The 24,242-nt window shown below is 33.7% G+C and overlaps 1 protein-coding gene across 1 annotated transcript in view; it reads right to left on the bottom strand.

Moving 5' to 3' along the window:
* Nucleotides 1–24,242, bottom strand: part of LOC145277997 (zonadhesin-like) — a 441,395-nt gene that overhangs the window by 147,690 nt on the left and 269,463 nt on the right. The window contains exons 7-8 of the mRNA XM_080130167.1: nucleotides 21,762–21,863; nucleotides 16,501–16,745 (exon numbers count right to left, since the gene is read on the bottom strand). Of these exons, the coding sequence (XP_079986293.1) occupies nucleotides 16,501–16,745; nucleotides 21,762–21,863 (347 nt within the window). The remainder of the gene's footprint in view (nucleotides 1–16,500; nucleotides 16,746–21,761; nucleotides 21,864–24,242) is intronic.

The raw sequence follows: 24,242 nt of genomic DNA on the forward strand, positions 1-24,242 counted from the left end.
GTATAAGTATTCTATGATACGTGATATAAGTAGTACACGTATACTATGATATTTATACTATAATACTTTGTAGTCTATATTGTATTGTAGGGAAGCTACTGTTGATTTTATACAATTATTTTTATATAATGACTTGCATTAAAGTTTAAAATGAAAAAAGTCTAGTATCATGATTCAATTGTTCTCTAAACAAAACATTCAATTCGTCATATCAAAAAACCTACTGTTAATTTATATGCTGGAACTTTCTACTTGTACGGTGATAAAACTTCTCAAATGCACATTTGATGTTAGGCTGTATAAGATGTTAACTTCGGTCCACATCGTCTGTTTCTTATTTAATCGGATTTTTTTCATTATCGATTTTTGTTACTTATCGGGAGTTACACATATAGTTTTTCAAAGATATTAGCTATGGACACCTGTTTCGTCGTCATACGCATCATCAGAGCTGATGAGTTGTACGATGACAGAACGTGTTCCCGTTACTAATATATTTTACAAACTATATGGGATTTAATACACACTCGAGGAGAAATTTTTACGGCTCTTATTCGTGGTCCGACGATTAGAACAGACGATTGTCAACTCGACGGTTGAATGTTCGATCAACGGCTGGGGAAAGGTGTATGTCTACCCGAACTGATGAGTTGTGATACAAAGAAACAGTACTGTATGTGGATGACAAATAAAAGGCCCCCTCTTTGGGTTGAGCACTTTGTAAATATATTTTCACCCGACGTATATAAGCAATAAAGCGAAGCCCACTATTAATTTGTTTGTAAACAAACTTATGGTTCGAGCGATTGGAGGGGGTAGATTTAATACACACTCGAGGAGAAATATTTACGGCACTGATTCATGGTCCGATGATTAGAACAGACAAGGTGTTGATGGCAACAAAAAGTGTATTTCATTTTACGTTACAATTGTTTCAATGTCTAGTTCGACAATTTCAAACATATCGTTTGAAAATTTTCAAAAACCAGCATTTCTTCAGACTTTATGAATAAGCACACTTTTGGCAATGTAGCATTTTTTGTAATAGAAAGAAAAAAGGGGGGAATCCCTAACGGGAAAAGCATGCGAGAAACATTTACCTTGGTTGTGGTTACGGAAAAACCCATTTAAATAATATTGTATTGCCTAATTTTCGTATCCTTATTTAAGAACAGAGTTATGTGAAGTTTCCACGGGGAGCCCTAAGCCATTTAAAAAAAGAAAACATTTTTTTTAAATATACCCCATTTGTTGGGTTCCTAAATTCTTTTATTTCCCAATGATTGATTTTTTGTAAAAAGAATTTTTTTAAATTTGGTATCTATATTTATATTATGGCCGTAACAACCTTGTAAAGATGTTACGGTTAGTTTTAGTTTCGTATTAGTGGCAAGTAATGTTTATAGATTATCGTTCTATTGGTACAAGGATATAAGAACATTTCAGGTTTAGAATTTGATTGAATATGAGAATAAAGTAAAATGGGTGCATTAAATATATATAAACCTTGTCGGACATTTCGGGTGAAGTGTTCTAATCTATTTGCTGTCTGAAAATTCATAGTTATTCTACTTGAAGAATGTTTTTATGTCATTGCTTAGGATGATTTGAAGGGAGATAATCCAATTAAGTTGTTAAGTACTGCTAGTTAATTCTGTTTGAAACTGGGTCGAGTTTGTTTCATATAATGGTTAAAGGGAGGTAATTCAGGCCGTTTGTGTTTTCTGTTCATTGATTACTAGAAGGCGACTATGATTTAATAATTAATTTAATCAGATAGGTCCAGAACGTGCTACAATAGCTTATTTAACAAATTAAGTATATAAATTATGTTTTGATCTAAAGGAATAGGTTGTGTTTAACCCGCATCTGTTATTAATCATTTATGCTGCTCCTGTCATATAATCCATGCGTTGTGTTCTTGGGTTGTCTAAATAAATAAATTATTGTATGCCCTCTAATTATTATTCTTACAGCAAAACCACCCATGGCTCCAAGTGTGTTTTACTCCGGTGGGAAGATATCTACTCCTGTATTTATGGGTAAAAAAAACACTTAGACCATGGAGTGAAGTAGGAGAATAAGTAAGTCAGCATGGATTCTACTAACCTAGGGTGTAAGATGACAAAATCAATTGAATGAATATTTAAATGAATTAACAGCCCCCAAGTTGCTAATTTAATTTTTAATAATAACTAAATTAATTGCTGACTTGTTTTATTGATTTAAAGAGGGTGTTACTTATTTTACCGTTAATACTGCTACGACTGAATACAAGAATGAAAGCCGTTATGGAGAAAAAACATTCCGAGATGAGCGATATACTTTATCTATATTTCTTACCCGGTTAAGAAGAAAGGAAACTATATTCGCATGTTAGATTTGGATCCTTCATTTATATTGCAACAATTCTACCTATTTAACTCTACATTAAAATATAATCCTGGCATCCGATGATCCTTATTGTTGTAAAAGGGTTATGCCTCAGTTACATTTAAGGCGTGATAGCAGAAATCTATTGCTATGAAGGCATCCCTGTATGGCATCAAGTCTTTCATTCAAAATATCTTCTTTGGAATTCACAATGTAGAAGGCTTCCAATAAACATAGATTGCATTTCTTGATTTCTCAGGGCTGTACTTCCTTCCCCTGACCACTACTGACCATTTTAATTAAAAGTTCTCATTATTTCTGTTAAGTTCCCTAATCCAATCACCTAATGCAGTGGTATTTTTCTTTTTGTATTTATTTATAATGTTTATTTTTGTGCCCCCCCGCTGTCGTTTACGCCATCTCTATTAGTTTCTATCCCAGGTTCCTTTTTAAATGATACTACGTGATTTCTGTATCTGTCCTTAAACACTGTTCCCGTGGCTCCCAGATATATCTTCTTAGTGTTATCGGTTTCTATCTCGCATTTATATACTATTTCCGAGGTTAGACATTTCCCATCTAACGGACAATTTGCAGGTATCCTGCAATTACATTTTCTGTTTGGTATATTTTCGTTTGATGCTAGTTCGTTATTGTTCCTTATTTTGCTAATTTTTCTATTGTTGGAGCTAATTATAATGTTAGAAACTTCACAGAACTCTGTTCTTAAATAAGGATACGAAAATTAGGCGATACATTAATATTTAAATGGGCTTTTCCGTAACCACAACCAAGGTAAATGTTTCTCGCATGCTTTTCCCGTTAGGGATTCTCCCTTTTTCTTTCTAGTCAAAAAATGCTACATTGCCAAAAGTGTGCTTATTCATAAAGTCTGAAGAAATTCCGGTTTTTGAAAATTTTCAAACGATATAATGTTTGAAATTGTCGAACTAGACATTGAAACAATTGTAACGTAAAATGAAATACACTTTTTGTTGCCATCAACACCTTGTCTTGAAGTCTTGGTTTTGCACACAGTATATTAATGCTCAATTATGAAATGTGATAATTTTGTAGCTTAATCCTTAAGTCAACCATTTTTGGCTTAAACCCTATTGGTATATGAAAATTTACTGAATTACACGGACTCAGTATATTACATATAAGTCTCTCTCACTCTCTCTCTCTCTCTCTCTCTCTCTCTCTCTATATATATATATATATATATATATATACACGCTGATCTTTATTATAAATATAGTAAAAGGCACTTTTGTTTACAGAACATAACCTGGTTTTTATTATCTTTTGTATCTGTTATGTGGAAAAAGTTAAAATTCCTATAATAAAGTATATTTGCTTCGTATATTTATGGATCTTCAGCATATACCTTCTTCTAAATTGTATTCTGCAAATAGATTCTTCTCATATGTTTTAAAAATGAGGCATGTATAAAATCCTCCTTCGTCATTTTGATCATAATTTCCATTTTGCATTTAATTATCTCCCTTATATATGTGCGACACGTGATACATTTTCTCCGTATACATATGCGCCCTGCGTGTATATATATATATATATATATATATATATATATATATATGATGGTACTTTTGCATATATAAATATTTTTTCCTCATAAATTCTAGTTGTATATGTTTTACATTTAGGGATATATAATACTCTCTCTCTCTCTCTCTCTCTCTCTCTCACTCACTCACTCTCTTTTAGTTTCTCTCTCTCTTTTAGTCTCTTTTTCTTTTAGTATCTCTCCCTCTCTTCGCTCCTATTTAGAATATTTAACGTTTTTCACTATCAGTTTGCCTATAATTTGCTTGTCAATTTTTTTGCATATATCGCGATATTTGATATCTGATATCTCATTTTATGGGCTGTAAATTCAACACTTGATATTCTGCCTCACTATACAAACAACGTTTCCCGTATATTTTTAAATCTAAATGCTTCCACCAATTTATTTTGCTTGTAAATATGCGAAGCGTAACATGTATTATTTTCACCCATAAATATTTATACAAAGATAAAAAAAAAAAAAAACAGTCACAGGATACATAACAGCGATGGGTTTCTTGTAAGCGTACGGGAGAGAAGGAAAGACAGATAGATAGACGGATAACTTTTTCTCGAACGTGCTCTCGAATGTATTCCTCTGTCTGTCGCACATGTTTTATTGTATTTTTTATCTTTACGGTGACGTCATTTGGCATTTCATATGCATTTGCATACGCGCGTCCGCGCTCTGTTTCTTAGCTAAAATTGAATAATAAAATGGACTGAGTTTGATTACATTTGGGACGGTTTATGAACATTATCTGTTTAAATTAGATTCGGAGATAACTATGTTGTAATCTGAAGAGAAGCAATCTCGTGGCATTGTGTTCCATAAACGGGAAGCACTTGTAAAGAACATATTTTTCCCGTTTGGGTGAAAAGATGAGTACTTGCTGTGAATGTCTTACAAGGATGCACAAGAGATTTAAGCTCCATCAAGAATCTCCCATAGAAATAACGATATAACAAAGAGATTAGCAGCGTCTAATCTTTAAGTGTCATAGCAGAAGAAATCATCCATCACTGAATCTCGAAGTCTATTTTGTAGCCTGTTAAGGCGGGAAAATGTCCTGGCTAAAACCCCCAGATGTGGCAATTACATTTCCTCTTAAGGCGTATCTGAATTTTAGGCGAATTATTTTTCAGGAAAATAGTACTTTCTGGAGCAGTAGAATGATCCAACAATTTTTCTAGCAACCTTAGCAATAGACCGAATATACGTCCTTTATTTTTGATCTGGAGTGAAATTCAGTCCTAGAAGCTTACTCTAAAAACAGGCGCTACTTGAGAAAACAGATATTCATTTCGCTTGTAACAAAACAAAGATCTGAGCATTAGTGGTTAAAAGAGAGACGTTTGGTTTTATAAGTCTTAAAAGTAACAAGATACCTGTCTTCTATCATACCACATGCTCTAGACTTTAATGCTAAATCTTAATTTGAAGTTGCCATGTAATATACTTGCATTCGCAGAGAGGATTGTTAAAATGTACTTCTATCACACCTAGTATTATTTGGATTATTCAGACTACTTGAATGTTAATCTTGCGATACTAAGAATACAATTAAGAATTAAGACTTCTACTCGGTAAATGCCGACAGAACGAGAAAAAGTTAATTCCGGTGATTAAATAAACACCTCCGTTCAAAGTTCCATACAGATTCCAGAGTTCGTCACAAAGATTCCCGAGCTCGAAAAGATGCATCTGAAAAAAAGCTCGTAGATCATATCGATCGAAACGTTGTGAAAATAACATCCCAGATGAGAGCAGTAGTCCGAATAATATAAATAATATGCGTTATCAATCCGTATCTAAACAAACTCATAAACAAAATCTCAGCGCCCTTGCAGTGTGATTCAAAAATATAGTGCTTATCAAGGCTTTAACTCCTAAATCAAAATTGTCGGTATTCAAGGATTGTTCATGTTACACTGCAAAAATTTAGTTCAGGGAAATTTGTATCGCAGTTTGAAAATGCAATATAAACGTAAAATATAGAGGCTTTGCTTAGGTTGATGCTGAAATACAAGCTTGTTAAATGGCAGCATGCTGTTAATTATATTTCCAAATGTATCTCAGGTATCACAAATGATAGCAGCCGACCATGCGTTAGGCATGGACTTGTTGACCCATTCAATTTGAATGATTAATGATGGCATCGCTTGCACCTTGGCTATAACAGGCATTCTTTTTATGTAAATCGTTTAAGACAAGGCATGGAACCACTTGATGTAAAGAGGCGCAATAAATTAACTAAGATTACCGTAAAGGCAATAGATGCCTACTGATCTTAATATTTAAAAAAAAATGCAAAGATAGGAAAAAAACAGTCAATTAGAAAGAGATTTTCATAACCCTTCATGTCTTGAAAATGTAACAGAGCGCGAACGCGTGTATTCAAATGCATACGAAATGCAAATGATGTCACTGTAAGGAAAAATCTATAAAAAGAAGAGAGAGAGAGAGCAAGTTAGAGAAGACGATCATGTGAGAGACGTCACAGCCGTAACAAGAAGTCATGCTTGTTGGGAAAATGAGGAAATAAATGTGGTTTTTACAAAAAAGCAGAGTAGAATTATTACTTGCCCTATATTCAATGCGATGTAGACTGCGTGGGTCTCGTGTGCAACGTGCGTAAGATGTTACAGAAAGAAACTAGTGGAATAGAAAGCTGTGTTATAACGAGGTATAAAAACAGCAAATCAATGAAGACCACTAGACCAACAAGTAAAATGAACTGGAACAAAAGAATTAAAGAATAAATCAGATAATTCCAAACATATGCTGCAATAGTTTTCATAGAAAAAACTGAAACTAGCTACATCACGTCTGTGTAAGAGAGAGAGAAAGAGATTGAAAGGAACAAGAAAGGATTAGGTCAACCAAATTCTAGATACATATCTGAACCTGATCTAGAACTCTCAAATTGGCCAATGAGTCTCACAAAAAATAAAGGGCGGTCATAACCAGAAGCGTATTTACGCTGACATACAAAGAAATAAAAAAAAAATTGAACAAATAAATCGCAACTCTAAGTAATTCCAGGAGAAAAAATTGAGCACTTAAATCAACAAGCATTTGCTTTTGCTGATATTTTTGAAAATATATTCAAAATTGACGACGGCAGAGAACCAGCAACACTACACATGATAATACCACCGATGCGGTCAATTAAGACCACTCAGGATGAGGTCAAGAGGCAACTTTTGTATTTGGGTATCAATAAGATTCAAGGTCCAAATGGATTACATCCAGTAATTTTATGGACTGTTGCATCTGAATTATCTGATTCTTAAACAGCGCTGGTCAACCTTTCACTTAATACTAGAGTTGTTCCTGCTGATTGGCGGGTGGCTATGAACAGCACTATTATTTAAAAAAAACATGACAAAGAAGACCCAATGAATTACAAACCAGTGAGCCTCATCTCTATCGTCTCAAAATCAATGGAAGTTCGACTCAGGCGAGCAACCATCTCACATCTACTGCTACCATCTCTCCATTTCAACATGGTTTTATTCTAAAACGTTCATGTCTGACAAATTTACTTGTGATAGAAAAACGAGTACGCGTATAATGGATGATGGAAATACTGCTGGCGTTGTCTTTTTTAGACTTTGCTAAAGACTTTAACTCTGTAAATCACCGCTTATTTTTACCAATAGCCTTCATAAATAATTTTTATTTGAGATGGATGCTTGCAGTTGGGTTCAAGGTTGCGTGCTGGGTTCTATTCTCTCCCTATTCTATAGCAATGACATGCCAGAAATGATTGGCGGAAACGCGCCCCTATCTGTAGATGATGTCAAATTAGTAGGTCATAGAAGCGAAATCGACAATTTAAAGTCTAGATTTCAGATCAAAATGGTCCATTGAATGGGATTTTGACCGTAGTGTAAATAAATTCTTCCATATTGAAAAGTAGGTCCTCCTTCCGACTCGGCTCTTATTTTCCGTGCAGACACTGCTCTGCTCAAGGAGATGAACAAAACAAAATATCTTGCCCTTCTGGTTGACTTGTCCTTTCAGCCATATAAACATTTTATTCAGCCTACTAACAAAGCAAGGAGTAGTATCCTATTTCTCATACGACATTCTCCCTGCAAACTCACTCTTGAAATATTTCTCCCTCTTTATGTCTCCCTCGTCAGATTACTGTTAGAGTACGGTGGCTAGACCTCTTCTCCGTATCTAATACGCGATATTCAGCATTTGGAGACGGTTCAAAGACTGGTTACTGGAATAGTTAAGGATCTATCGGTTCTGCCCTATGATAGCTGACTCAAAAAGTTTAACCTTTTCTCCCTCGAGTCGAGCGGCGACAGTTACACAGTGATCTGATTTTGGCCTAAAATCTCCTCAATAGGCATTATAATATACCTAAGAACCTTTTATCACTCTTGCACCAGAAAGAGGTCTACGCGGACAATACATGAAACTTTTTCACCGCCTATTGAACCGAAGGAAGGCTGCGTTATCAATCAGAATACCTGAACCTTTGAATACACTTCCAAGTGAAGTAATAAGTGTACCAACCACTCAACAAGTTAAGGTAAATTTAGGTGTTGGGTTACAGTGCTTTCTTCTCTGTAAATTTTTTCTACCGTTTTCCTACATGGCATTGAAGCACAACTGTTTTATTTTTTGTCAACATTATATGTTAACATTTATAGTTAAATAATTAGAGATTTATAAAGAATCGGAATCGACATCGGTAATTGTATCGGAATCTAGAATTTAGTAGAGAATCTATAATTGTGTCGGGATCGGGAAAAATATTGGAATCGTCTGAAGACTAAAATATGATAGTCAATAAATAAAGCTTACTTGGAAAAACCTTTTTGCTTTATTTCTTTTTCACGTGGATTTAATTTCCTTTGTAGATTCAAGAAAAAACTTTGAGAGTTTTAGCAATTAACAAAGATGGCTGACAAGAAGCATGCCCCAGAATTGAACAGCCGTAAGTTATCAAGATTTTTGGTTGCTGAAGAGTGTAAACCAGTTGAAATTCGTAGGAGAATGGCAACTGTATAGGGTGCCACATGTTTCAGCCGACATATATCTGTACAAGTAGGCTAAATTGTTTAAAGGACGGAGCAATGTTAAGGATAAAGGCAAACTACGATATATACAAAAGCGTCTAGTACATTGTTTCATTCCATTCTATTTAGAATAAACATTGAGGGACTAAAATATTAGCGCATTTTTATAAAGGAAGTAACCACTTATCACGACACGAAGCCACTCAATGATAAGAGTTAATGAGTGTAAGGTACACTTAATCAGACAACAGTGTAGTAATAGGTAGTTGTAGACATTAGGTAGAATTTGATTATTTACAGTTGCTTACATTAGACTTAGAAAACGACCATGTTGTAGTCAGCTAGAAAGCAGGTCCGCGGTACAGAGTTCCACAGGCGGGCAGTTCTAGGAAATATTTTTTTTTAAATTTATGTTTCGATTTAGATACAGATAGAGGCTGGGGAAATTGTTGCCAGTGGTTGAAGCTAGACCAGTGTTTGTTGTGAATGTTTTGCAGGTGTGTGTATGGGGAAGGGAGTAGAGACTGAAAACATTATGAATATGTATTTCTTGTTCTCGTCCTTTTATTTTATTTTGAGCCGTTAGTTGCTTCATAATTTGCTTTGCATTTTAATGTGTAAACATCGGTTTCTCTTACTGAACTCTATTGAATTATATCGATAGGAGTTTGTTTTTATTATTTGTATACAAACAAGATAAATTATTACATTTTTACTTCTGATCTTATTTATGCTTTGAGCTTTTTAAATTGGATCGCTAATTTTAATAAAATAGGCTACAACAATTTGTAACAAATCATGTTTACAAACATTATTTAAACTTTGTCATTTAATTAAACTCGAATAATTAGTACACCACAAAATGCATTGTATAACGGTAATAATTAGAGACGAGACTATACTGTTAAAATGAGATTGTATTGAATAATAATGGCGGCGAAAAAATATGCGCAATGGTGACAAACTTAGTAAATTATCTTTAAGAATTAGGGTCGCAAATCCAACTTTCTGCTAACGTACTTCCGTTATATATATAAAAAAAGAATCGCACCGACTGTTAATAAAACAAACAAACAAACAAAACAACTGCCTTTCATTTTCAATACGAAATTTCTAATTAGTCATACTAGCCAGTCAGGATTTTTAAAATCCAAACGATAATGAACTTAGCCAGCTTATTTTCTTTACTGGCATCAATTATCGACGACACTTCTCCATTTCCAACCAGCCGGCAAGCGACACATTATTTCATTTAATAAACTATTAAGTTTTTCACTTCGAATTAATTTGTAATTTTCAGATGTAAGCCAATGAAACAGGTGATTTATTGTAGTTCGTTCTTAGCGAAGTTTTTTCAGGCATCAGCTGTTTTTAGCCATGGCACCAAAGTCGACAGAGTCTATGCCATTGTTGACGTGGCCTTTTCACCGTTGACTGAGGTATAGATCTGGCCCTGTGCAGTTTTAAGAGGCTCATACTCTTAATCATTACCTTTTTACCCCTTGAAAAGGTGTTAGTTTATAACTAATAGTCTTAGGCGCCGCTAGCGGGGAATGCAGATGGAACTGCCCAGGCATTTTTCTAGGTCACAGTGCTCTTACTGTGGGGCGCTGAGTTTTCAAATCCTACTTTCTGACCCTTGTGTCACATCATCCCGCCGTGGTTTAATAAGTTCGCAAATCATTTTTCACTCAGGTATTTTTTCTTGATACAAAATCGGAAAATTTCAAGCTTAATTTCTGATTACAAAATGATTCTTTTATTTTTTTTCTTGACCATAAAAAATGAAACAAACTCAAATTTTATTCATTTATTAAAAGCTGTTTATTTACAAGATAAAACTAAAGGCCGCGCAATGGATTATAAATCTCATTCCTAGATTTAACATTGATTGCCAGAGTTTAATTTATTTCATTGGAACATTATTTCAAACATGCCTTTATTAACCCCTTTGCTTGGCACATGTTCACTAAACGTTTCAGGGAGATTAGACTTGATATTAAAAGATTTAAACTGCTTTGGAGAAGGTTTCTCAATTTTGTTGGCACCGCCTAGACACTATTGTTATCTGTCATCAGCTCCTTCTGAAATAATTCATGTTATGGTGCGCATTCGCTTTGGGCACATGTGAAAAATATAGATATAAAAAACGATGAGTTTATCAAAGTCTTGGATAAAATACATAAAGTGAAAACCTTTAGAATTTTTCGAATTAAAAAGGAAACTATATCTTCATTTAAACTTAGACCCCACCTTTAAAAGAAGAATGAGATTTAGTCATTTCTGTAACTAACAGAACAAAAGATGAAAATTAAATATTCAACAAATTAATGTTACCAAAGGCAAGACTCTTATAAGATAAGTTTATATACCGGGATAAGTTTATTTGTGTTTAAACTTATTTTAAAGTGTTTTCAGTTCAAAACAAATTTAGTCTCCACTATGTTGAGTTAGAATTAAAAAAAATGGCTGTCTATAATCCCTTTATAAGGATCCTTAATAACCATTCAAATTGCGAACATTAAACAAACGCTAATAGAAACATATACTGATGACACGACCATCTACGGCAACACACCAAAGGCTGTAAATGACAAAGTTCTCTCTGATTCTCTCTCCTCTGATCTCGAGCGCGTGGTTCAGTGGGGGAAGACGTGGCTGGTTACCTTTAATGCATCTAAAACCAAACTCCTATCCTTACATCATAAACGCTCTGATCCCCAGCTGGCATCAATTATAATGGATGGCTCTCGTCTGAGTGAGGCCCCGTGTTTTGACAAGCTTCTGGGTTTGATCTTTACTCCTGATCTGAAATGGAACACGTACATCAAGTCTGTTGCCAAGGTCGCTGGAAAGATGGTGGGATCCTTCTACCGCTCCAGAAGATATCTCACTGCTGATGCAATTCTCTATCTGTATAAAAGCCAAGTACGTCCAAGGATGGAATACAGCTGCCATATCTGGGCAGGAGCTGCTAAAAACAGCCTATCCTGCCTTGAGAGGGTACAAAATAGACTCCGTGGCTTAGTGGGGGATGCCCTTTTCTCTACCCTGCAACCTCTCTCCTACAGAAGAGACGTTGCGAGCCTATCCTTGCTTTATCGTTATTTCCATAGCAGGTGCTCGTCTGAGCTTCAATCTCTGGTCCCCCCTCGCCAATCTTTCACGAAAAACACCCGTCTAGCTAAAACCACTGTCAGTAATTTCCCCCACTCTTTATCTGTGCCTAAATCAAAACGCGGATTCCATGAACAAAGCTTCTTTCTTAGAACTGCACGCCTGTGGAACTCTGTTCCGTCTGTCTGCTTCCCACCTGACTACAACCTGGATGTCTTCAAGTCCAACGTTAACAAATTCCTAATGAACCGCCCCCTTAAGTAAACACTTCATCAAATCTCCACACTAACGTACTATACTTGCAATAATCCTTATCCCTGAGTGGCTTCCGGGCCTTGATAAGTGGTGACCACCATGTAAAAAGAAAATATCAAATAAATGTAAACAATAGAACGAAAATCTTATTTTCTACCAATATTTTTTCAGTTTTTGAGCGATTAAACATGATTAACAAGTTATAATAGGTCTGGAATGATTATAATCTATGTGCGAAACTGCCTTCCTACTCCAAATTTTAAAATAATTGTTTTTCCTTTCCGCCACGTAATTATTTAAAAAAGTAGAATCTAATTTTAGGGGAGTGCTTTATATAAAATGTTAATATATTTTCCAATAGTATAATCTATTTGCCAATAGTCTTCTTCTTCTTCTTCTTCTTCTTCTTCTTCTTCTTATTATTATTATTATTATTATTATTATTATTATTATTACTATTACTATTGTTATTATTACTATTATTGCTATTATTATTATTACTATTACTATTATTATTATTACTATTATTATTATTATTATTATTATTATTATTATTATTATTATTATTATTATTAGCTCTCAAGGAGCTTTCACGCAGGTTATCAAAGATCTCATTATTGTCATTCAGCTTCCAGGGAACATACACACGCATCTCTAAGCTTTGTGACTCTTACTCAACTTTCTTAATGAAACATGAGTTTGCATAAATGAATACTTACTGTTTGAAAACTTTTTATATTCTTAAAATTATAGATATAAAAATGTTTTATAATATATATATGTGTTTTATATTATATTATATTATATATGTAATATATTATATTATATATATATATATATATATAATTTTATACCAACTGTATATTAATTGTCTGTGTTATTCTTTGCAATATTCAAAGACATTATCGTCGTTCAAAATGGCCCTACCATGGTCAGCGAGTATACTACAGTCTTTTTTTTTTTTTTTAAATAAATGACTTAAACGGTGTTTTCCAGATCAATAGACACTTCATTTTATTTTCAATAAATGTCTTATTTTCATTTATTAGCCTGTGTTTTATCCTTATTATTATATCGATTTAACATTCTACACCTAACATTAAATAAAATACCAGCCCAGATTTGTTTGGACAAATGTAACTAGTAAACATTGGAATGGTTCTGTTGAAGAAATTACCAAATGTTTATCAAATCACTAGATTTGTAAACCAGTTTGTGTTTTTTTATCGGTTTTGTTCGACATACCAATTATTTTTTTATGTTGACTAGAATCGATTATTTCTTGTTTGCAAAATACATTAATTTTAAACAATCACATATAAAATAGTTTCACGTGGTTTTCGATATTCGTATACTTGCTATCGTTTCGTCAGCCATTACCCGATAGAAATCCTCTAGGGCTTTACGACTGAACACGTTAGAGTAATGATGATTCATTTGTAATCAGTGTAAATTATGCACCGGCGTACACCCGTATGCTACGAACAATGTTACATATGTCTTGGAAAGGTCATCTCACGAAGCAGCAACTTTATGGCAACCCACCTACCACGTTTCCGATTTACGAGTAACTACCAGAGAATCAAGCAAGGGACAAAGAAAAATGTATTATTGTGGACTCTACGGCACGGGCTCACGATCAGAAAATTACGAAGATTCACTTGACGCAAATTATGATCCTGAGGAAACAGCAGACGGAAGAAAGGAAATATAGATAGAGAGTCGCATTGGTCCGTTCAAGGAACCTGACCAGAAATATATATATATATATATATATATATATATATATATATATATATATATATATATATATATATATATATATATATATATTTACCAGTGGTGAAAATACCGGACTAGAGTGCTGAAACGTTTAGTGAACATGTGCCAAGCGAAGGGGTTAATAAAGGCATGTTTGAAATAATTGTATACATATATATATATATATATATATATATATATATATATATATATATATATATATATATATAATTTTTACAACACAATATGCCTGAGAATGATGGAAGTATTCCTATCGAAAGCGCTCGCTAAAGAAACCTATGGATCCAACTTAAACAATTTTGAGAAAAACGCCCAAAACATTATTCGGAGATTGGAGGAGATAAAAAAGCAAATAATGGAACAGAAAAATTTTAATAACATATGGCGTCGAATGGTTCAGAGTCGCCCGACGAAGTCTCATTGATTGAAACGAATGGCTGTTTGTAGCAATCAAATGTAACTGTTAACCCTCGAATAAATAAAAAAAATATTTTGCTGTTGTTATCGAGCACTATCTAACAACCTCGTTGTATTCTCCTACTTTTGAACATCTCAAACCTGAATTTAATATATATATATATATATATATATATATATATATTCATATAGTAATTTATGAAATATATATGGCGATTAAGCTACACTGAATATTCTGCGTTTCATCCAACTATAGGATTCGTCAGTCTTATGCGCGAATTCTGTCGTTGCTTCTTGTTTTTATATATGTTGAGGATTTCTAGTCGGTCAATAAAAAAAAAGGAGAGCGGCTACCTAAAACCACTAACCTAGTTCTAAAACAGATCCTTTGTTTGATAAAATGCATGTCCATTGGCTGGTAGGAAGGGACGCGGTGGATACTAGAAAGCTGATTGGCCGACTGGAAATCCTCAACATATATAAAAACAAGAAGCAACGACAGAATTCGCGCATAAGCCTGACGAATCCTATAGTTGGATGAAACGCAGAATATTCAGTGTAGCTTAATCGCCATATATATTTTATAAATTACTAACTAGCTCTACCTACGTATTGAGCACTTTTGAAGTAAATACTTAAAGTTTACGCATAAATCTATACTTTCGTATATTAAATTTATGCGAATAAATGAAGTAGTTATATTCATATATATATATATATATATATATATATATATATATATTATATATATATATATATATATATATATATATATATATATATATATATATATATTGTCCCTGTGTGTGTAAGTGAGTGTTTTACACCAAACAACATAACTTTTTGTTATTGTGTCAACTTTTCTTCTTGTTAACAAAGCCAGACAAATTGGTGATTTCATAATCTTTTATTCTTCAATTATTTTGTCGAAGTTGCAATTTCAAGGTTCTCTCCCTCCTACAACTGGTATCGAGTGGATTATCTTATTCCATGCCCGGTCCGGCCAAAGGCCGATACTCAACTGTTCAAACCAACTAACTAAAACTCCACGTGTATATCTAAAACTAACTTTCTGATTATTTACGTCATCACCTGGTAGGTTTTATCTAATCCATTTGTTATTATCCCCACATTTCAAACTCGCCTCTTGATTTCAAAACGCCTCTTCCAATTGAAAACATTATTATCAGAATAAAGTTTCATTCTATCAAGTTTACATGTCTACGTTTATAAATGTCTTGTTTATTAATATTCCATTCCAAATACCTCCTTTTAAGGTGACATTCCATTTAGACTTATGAAATGCAATAATAATAATAATAATAATAATAATAATAATAATAATAATAATAATAATAATAATTGGCTACATTATTTTCGGGCGTTGCCTAGAACCAACAACATAACACAAGATTCGCTTTCTGTATTGTGCATCGCACTATTTTAACTTGGGAAACATTTTAATCTTTTTTACGCTTTCAGCTATGGCTAGAATAATAGGGCCAACTGGACTTGATGGCACAACTAGTCCAGAGAAGAAAAAACACGGAAGTAAGACCTGCGACCGGGAACATATCGTAAACTTCTACAGTTATAACTTACTTGATAGAGAAAGTAAGTCCTGTTTTCAACAATGTAAAACAAATGATTGGAGGAGGGGGGTATCATCCGATTGTTACAAACATGCGAGAGATATGGATGGGTTTGAAATTATATAAAAACAAGATCGAAAATGATCTCCTGATTAAAATATTTAAAAAAATCCATTCACTTCAAACAATATATACTGTAGTAACGGTCAGATTTATAGGAGAATTCTGGGGAGGGATTTGGGCTGTAAGATTTTTGTCCGCATTACATGTTAGTATTATTGGAAAAACATGGGAGAAGGAAGCAAATTTTTCGGGCAAACGAAACTGTTACATTACATTACTGACTTACGTAGACATTTTCTCCTGGGCCAAGTGTAATTGTCTGGTTGTAGATACGGAATTCGAATGACTTGGGCCAAGAAACCATATTATTTGCACCTCGGCGCTCATTCTGCACGTCGATATTGAAATTACAGTCGTCATCGAATTTGATTGATTGCGACAAGATGTATCTGCAGTCTCCCATCAAATGGAGAATCTCGCCATCAAACGTGTGGAAATGCGGATCTCCTGACACGGTACATTTGCACATCTCTGAAAATAAACAGAAACAATAGTAAATAAAACTGAAAAGCTAAACAATGGCGTGGTGGATAAATTACTTAGTGAAATTCCGTTTTAAGTAACGCTAAGTTTGAGGTTCAACACAGGCGACACTCAAAATAAAACGTGCGAATTATTTAGGATTACTGCCCAACCGTAGCTAAGAACTTACTACTCCCATGAATCAAATAAAGGGTTCTGTTAGAAATCCGTGCAGATTCCCAAGTACGACACAATGCACCTAAATAATAAAGTTTATATATATATATATATATATATATATATATATATATATATATATATATATATATATATATTGTAAGGTAAAATTAAAAGCCAAGAACAATGCGAGATTTTTTTTTATATATATAGAGTAAAATTAAATGAAAACAAAAGAAATAAATTTCTTTTTTTTTGTTTGTTTTTTCTTTTTCACACAAATTTTAACTCTAAACAACAGTAATTTTTTTCTGTTGTATTCAATGGTGTTATAAATCTCAATATATTTCAGACCTATTAGTCCTTTTTCAAGAGAAGACAGCGGAAGAGTGTTCAAAATTGGAAAAGCTGCTACAGAGTTTGCCACGTGATACCGCGAAATATAGAACAAAAATGACGTTAGGAGAACGTTAAAATAAATCAGTTGGTGTTTAAAATGCTTGTTGCGTTTGTGAATCAAGGGTTGAAGGGAGGCAACTCTGTGAGATTTTATTAATCTTTTAATTATTTTTTTTAAAACAATAATTTTTTTATTATTATTATTTTAATTATTGTTTTTCTTATGTTTTAAACTTATATTATAAAAGCGGAGCTCAATTCCAGTCTATTGTTTAGTGTGGGAGTATTTTTTGAAATAAACTGAATATTCCCTAAGCTCAAGAAAAACCTTAGAGGCTGTCGTTATGAGACAATTGAGGATCATTGACACGCCTACACAAGAGGATTTCCATGGGGGCCTTCCAGAAGTTGTTGGAAAGATACAAGTGCATTGCAGCCGGAAGATATTGTTTCTAAGGGGACGAGAGTTTCATATGTATACTATCAATAAAAGTGCCCATACGAAATATAACTTGCATATAACTTGACAGTGAGCTGTGTTCTCATCTTGGATTTGATCTAGGCCACTTCGTGTGCATACTAATAATTATGTTAATGATAATAGTAATACTTAGAAAAATATAATACAAATAATGCTGATACTACTGATAGTAACATAAGCAACTGATAACACATAATTCATGCATTTTATTATGTGACTCGAGTGAAGGATAAAGTATTTGCTACTATCTATGTGGGATCATGTATTTGAGAGAGTATTTGAGTAAATGGTAATAAGTAGCACAAGATACCGTGATAACGTTTTACATGAGTAAGCAAAGTAAACAAAATAGATTCATTGTCTATATATATGAAATCGTAATGAAAATGAATGGCAAAAAGCATAAAGAAAAAATGTAGCGTGAATAGGTATGTTTTTATTTTTGATGATTAGACGAAATGATTTTTTGTTATGGTTTTATATTCTGAACATGTAAATTCAAACCGTAGGATATGTAACGATAAACTTGTCTGTTTGGTTATGTGTATGTGGAATGTTTTGTACTTTTCGTGTTCGAAAAAAACGAACACCTAGTCTGAAAATTGACTGTTTCTAGTGTTAATGTCTATTTTTAACTGTTGATAGAGCTGTATTCCGTTATTCCATAAAATAAGCAAGACAGGAAAGCGATTACGATTAATTAAAGTTTATAGTTAACATGATTATGTAGTGAATGACTGTATCTAAGAAGACGATTACTTTTTCGGTGATACGTGAGTATGTATGACTATGAGAAATAAACCTGGGGATTTCATGTTTCGTGGGAGAATTAAATTTAATGCGGATAAAGTATTTGCTACTATCTATGTGGGATCATGTATTTGAGAGAGTGGGAAAAGAAAGTAAAATATAATATTTATTAAACGGTGACAAAATATAATATTCTTGCGCGAAAACACAGCTGGAAATGGTGAGTGTGAAAGATTTGCATAAGAATTGCCGCGTTATTTTCCTATATTGTCGAAAATGATAGGGTATAATCAACTTCTTTATATATATATATATATATATATATATATATATATATATATATATATATATATATAATAAAAAGCAGTTGATTATTCCCTATCACTATATATACATAATTCGTAAAAAATAGATAATGTTGAACTCTGTTTATTAGTCTAATGGTTTTCTAAAGCCGGTATAGTCCAAATCGTGGTAAGTTGTTTTCTTATCAAATGAAAGGTGCCAACTTTTCGCTTATATGGTGTATGTTGACTATTCTGCTTTTTCTTTCTTATTAATGATAGTCTACCTTCTCTTCTGTACTTGTTACTTCATGTGTCTGTTATAGAAACTTATTTCTCTCCGAAAATATGAAAGAAACGGAAATAACCAGGAAAAAGTTTCCGTTCCTTTTTATGCTGTCAATTTGTCTGTTTCTTTTTATGTCAATAATTTGTCCGTGTTTATATTGATAATTTGCCCGTCTCTCGTTATGTTGATAACCTGACAATCTCGCGTAAAGATGACAATTTGCCCCTTTCTTTTTATATTGATAATCTCATATTTTTATATCGATAAATTGGCGGTTTCTTTTTTCTTATCTTGATAGTTTGACTGCTTGTCCTTATGTTGATAATTTGGCAGTTTCTTTTATTCTTGATAATTGCGCTGTTTCATTTTATAAAGATATTTTGGCTGTATCTATTCGTTGATAATTTGTTTCTTTATGCACTGATAATATTGCTGTTTCTTTCTATGCCGATGTTTTGTTTGTTTCCTTTTGTGTTGATAATTTAACTGTTTTTATATAATTTAATTCTTTTTATTTCTTTTTATCATGATTATTTGGATCTTCTTTTTTATGTCAATATTTTGTCCGTTTCTTTTTTATGCTGATAATTATGATATATCATATGACAGTAATTGTCTGTATTTTTTAGATGAGGTGTTTTCATTGTATTGAGATTGTCGGACTGACTTCCTCATCTTGGTTGTTATCGTCACAACGTTTCGGCCGTTTTGCCCTCCGGCCTTCATCAGGTGTTTGATGAAGGCCGGAGGACAAAACAGCCGAAACGTTGTGACGATAACAACCAAGATGAGGAAGTCAGTCCGACAATCTCAATCAATATCATATGACAATGAATATATATATATATATGTGTGTGTGTGTGCGTGCGCGCGCGCGCGTGTGTGTGTGTATTACGAAAGTTATGTCGATATTTTGTCCGTTTCTTTTTTATGCTGATAATTATGCTATATCATATGGCAATGAATATATATATATATATGTGAGTGTGTATGTGTGCGTGTGTGCATTACGAAAGTTATGTTTTTATTGAATAAATTTTATATTTATTTATTTGCTAAAATAATATACTGTTAATGTTTCAATATTCATTACTCCTTTCCAATTCTGGACAGAAGCGAGGAAGTCACTTTTGGTGCAAAGGCTCTAATAAAACTTATCTATATAAATAAAACAGTAGATATATGCATGTGTCTGTGTGAAAATATTTAACCGATAGACTCTTAAACTACCGACAACATAACGCTGAAATTAATAGGAAATAGTAATCGTACGCTAAGGATTGTTTATAACAAGTAAAATCTTTGTTTATATGAATGAATAACGCGCACAGAAATATCTAGGCAAGTTGAAATACAAAATGTTCTTTCAAACTTGCCAACATATTTCTATTACGTTTAAGTTTGAAGTGGTTTAATTTTAAATTATTCTTATCTATCTGACGATAGCTCAAACGGTAGGTGATGCGGTTGGAGTGCTAAATATATTGTTTCTAATACTACTTGATGACATCCGATTCATTTTTTAACATTTGAAATCAGTACTATATATATATACTATTCAATAGAGAATTGGCTCTGTAACATCAAGTAAAAAATCTGCATGAATTAAAATATGCGTATTTTACAACCGGATAAGGCCGGGTGTCCCTGCTTGCGCTTAATGGTAACGATCTATATAATCAATGCTTTCTTTGATTGCGTATAAATATAATGGAAAATAAACTTCTCGCCATGGGTGTTCTTAGACAGGAACTTCATATTTATTTATTTCTAAAACAGGACACTTTTTATATTTATTTATTTATTTATTTCTAAAACAGGACATTATTCCACTGAAGTATAACGAGCTGCTGTGATAAGGACTATATTTGTAGGAGGCAGACAGAATTTGAAGTTGGGCAGCATGACATTTGTACAGATGGCATTTAAATTCCTGCGTGTTAGTACGATCGAAGAAACAGGAAGGGGAAGGGAATTCCAAATTAAATTCCCCGCATCTTGAACAAAAGGTCGCGATTTTATTGCTAGTTGGATCGGTCGGAATATTCTCTCTGAGGAATTAAATGTGCAAGTTCACCGGTGTATATCTCGAGAAAAACTCGTAAAGCAAATATAGGTATGCAATACTTCATGGCCTGGTGAATGGTTGCTTAATCTATATATATAGGATTCTAAAAGAGGAATTTTCTAGCCCGGTAGAAGAGGCTTGCATTCTTTGATTTGACAATAATTTCCATGTGCTAAAGTATGTTACTTGAGAATGCCAGACCAAGGAGTCTGAACTTTGGAGTCTTAAGGAGGGTTACTTCGATCATGGCAATCGGTAATCAAAAATGTTTATTATAGTTTTTATAGAAAATGAGCATTAAAAGTGAACATTCGAACTGCACCCATGCATAGTGTCATCATTAAGCACACTTATCTCCACATGTGTATTTAAGATAAACATGTCTGCCATTTTATTGAATTTATCATCCAATCTGAATCATCAAGCGTATTTAAAATAAGGCATGTTTTCATTTGCTTAACCAGTGAATGTATAATCAACTATCATAAATAGCTTATGTTATTCCGTATATGTTATCTCGTAATCGCAAGACGTAAACGAATGCAATGAAATGGGATAAAAAGATATAATTACTTACTTTCGCATTTATTTATACCATCACCTGTGTATTGTCTTTGGCAACGACATTTACTTCTGTAACAGACAGCTCTTGGGTGGCACTGGACCTTTCCACAAGTAACTAAAACAGAACAAGAACGTTATTCAGGATAACATAAAAAAGATAATCATAATTATACATTATCAACAAATGCTACTGCGTTCGGGAGGGTTTAATAGGCGATAAAAGAAAATTCCTGTAATCAACAGAATTTAATGAGTTTTTTTTTAAATTCAATTTTCAATCCAAACAAGTTACAGTGCCACTTTGAAGTAGGGGGCTATTATTGGAGACATAAGTTGCAGGGACGTTATGAAGGGAGACGAGCAGCAAGATGTTTGTTCACATTACATTTAAACTTTTGCATGTCAGTACAGTTGGGAAAGCAGAATCCCAGTACGGAATTCCAGAGTCTAGCAGTTCTGGGGAAGAAACTATTGGAGTAGAAGGCTTTCTTACACCTAGGGGCTTCTAATGTGTAGGGGTGGGATTTAGCTGCTTGTCGGGTTTGTCGGGTGTATTTACTTCGAGAGGGTACAAGTGCAAGTAGTTCGTCAGAGCATTCACCATTAAAGTACTTGTAGAACAGGGAGAGGGATGCAACATTTCGTTGATGGGGCAGAGGCTGAAGCCTAGATGACAGTTCTTGATCTATCAGGTTGGCGACTCTTTTTTTAACCCTGTCAAGGAGAGAGACTAGTAGCAGATGCACCAGCCCAAAATGTGACAACAGTACTCCATACATGGGCGAATGGTGGCCTTATAGAGGTACAGGATACGTTCAGGCGTAAGTAGCTTCCTAGCACGGTTGACAGTTAGATCTGTAATTAGACGTATTCCGTTTGTAGTTTTCTGTTTACAATAATTTCCAAAATTTTGGAATTAGGCATATTATTTGATCTATTTCAAATGCTATAACTATTTAATTTGTTAACTTATAAATAGATGTTCGTTTATATAAAGCTCACGAATATATTTCCACAAAACAATTTTACTATAGATATATGTCAGTCTACAGACACTGAAAACTTCATGTTAGGCTGAAGTGAGGCAAGTGTTGCGCAATCACAACTACACCTTTATTGAATTATTCGCCAAATTATTTTATCTATTTCAAATTTTCAAATTTTTAATTTTTTAACTTAAATAAATATTTGCTCATAATATAGCGAATATTTCTATGAATGTTATAGTTCACAGAAATATTTTCTCCCAGAAAATTAATTTATGTCAGTCTAGAGAAGCTGTATACTTCATATAATGATGAAGTGAGGCAATTTTTACGCAATCCCCAAACGCATCCTTTTTTTTTTACCTTACATTGCTTTTGTTCAGTGGAAAGGAAGTCCAGGACCACTGAAACAAATACCGGAAAAATCAGGGAAAGACTTGTGTTATTTCGGAGTTTGTATTCTTCTATGTTGGTTACACAACCAAGCTTGAAAGTGTAGTCTATCCTACCATTACAAATATAAATGAAAGAAGAGCATAAGGATTAATACCTTTCCCATGTGTATTAATGAAAAAGAATATTGCATAATCACGGGGATAGACCGGTTCTCGCCAGATCTCTGTGGTTAAGCAACGATGAGCCTGGCCAGTGCAGGATGGGTGACCATTTTGGAGGCTAGGTGCTGTATGTACCGCGCTGATATATAGAAATTTCTAGGTTGGTATCTGCGGGCGCGTTTAATTTACTAAGAGAGATGTATCCCCCAGTTTCTGTTAAGACATGCATCTAGGAGAAGGAAAACTTTTATGTAAAACCTTGAGATCGACTGTTTGCTCTATCATTTAGCAACTACTTCACCTACGAAGATTAGCAGTTATACCAAAAAGTGTGGTTGGTTCTACAAAGCGTTTTCACCGCTATAAGCAAATCATCTGTGTGGATTTTCGAACAACTTAGATGTGGCAGGAGCTTATACGTCGAAATCGACGGGAGTGTACATTAATGAAAAAGATGTAGAAGCCCGACACTAGTGTTCTATAGCCCACTCTTGTAAGCACTACACTATCCAGTGATGACTGGTTCGGATATCGACTCTTAAGATTGAGGCGTTCGTTTGAGAAATCCACACTGGTGGGTCCTCGCAACGTTAAACACGGGTTTGTGGATATTAATATTTAATATACAGTGTGTTCCCAAAGTCTTGGATACATTTCAAGTCCTCATATCTGCTTAACTATGAATGGTAATAAGATGAAAGTTGATACTATTGACCATTTTATTTCTTTTCAGATCCAGGAATGGCGTTCACTCAATTAGAAAAAGCGTTTCGTATGCTTAAATTTCCAAGAACTGAATTATGGACAGTTTTTCAACGTGCATTTCGCAAAAAATATCTCACACTCTGCGATTTTTTTGCGGAGATTTGTGAAAGGATTGGTCTATGTGCCTCCCATTCCCAAAGACGTGGATGAGCTGGAGGCTAGAATAAAAGAAGTTGTTGCAACCAT

This window comes from Euprymna scolopes, chromosome 6 (assembly GCF_053919585.1).
Source record: "Euprymna scolopes isolate OS-2025 chromosome 6, ASM5391958v1, whole genome shotgun sequence".
NCBI lineage: Eukaryota > Metazoa > Mollusca > Cephalopoda > Sepiida > Sepiolidae > Euprymna > Euprymna scolopes.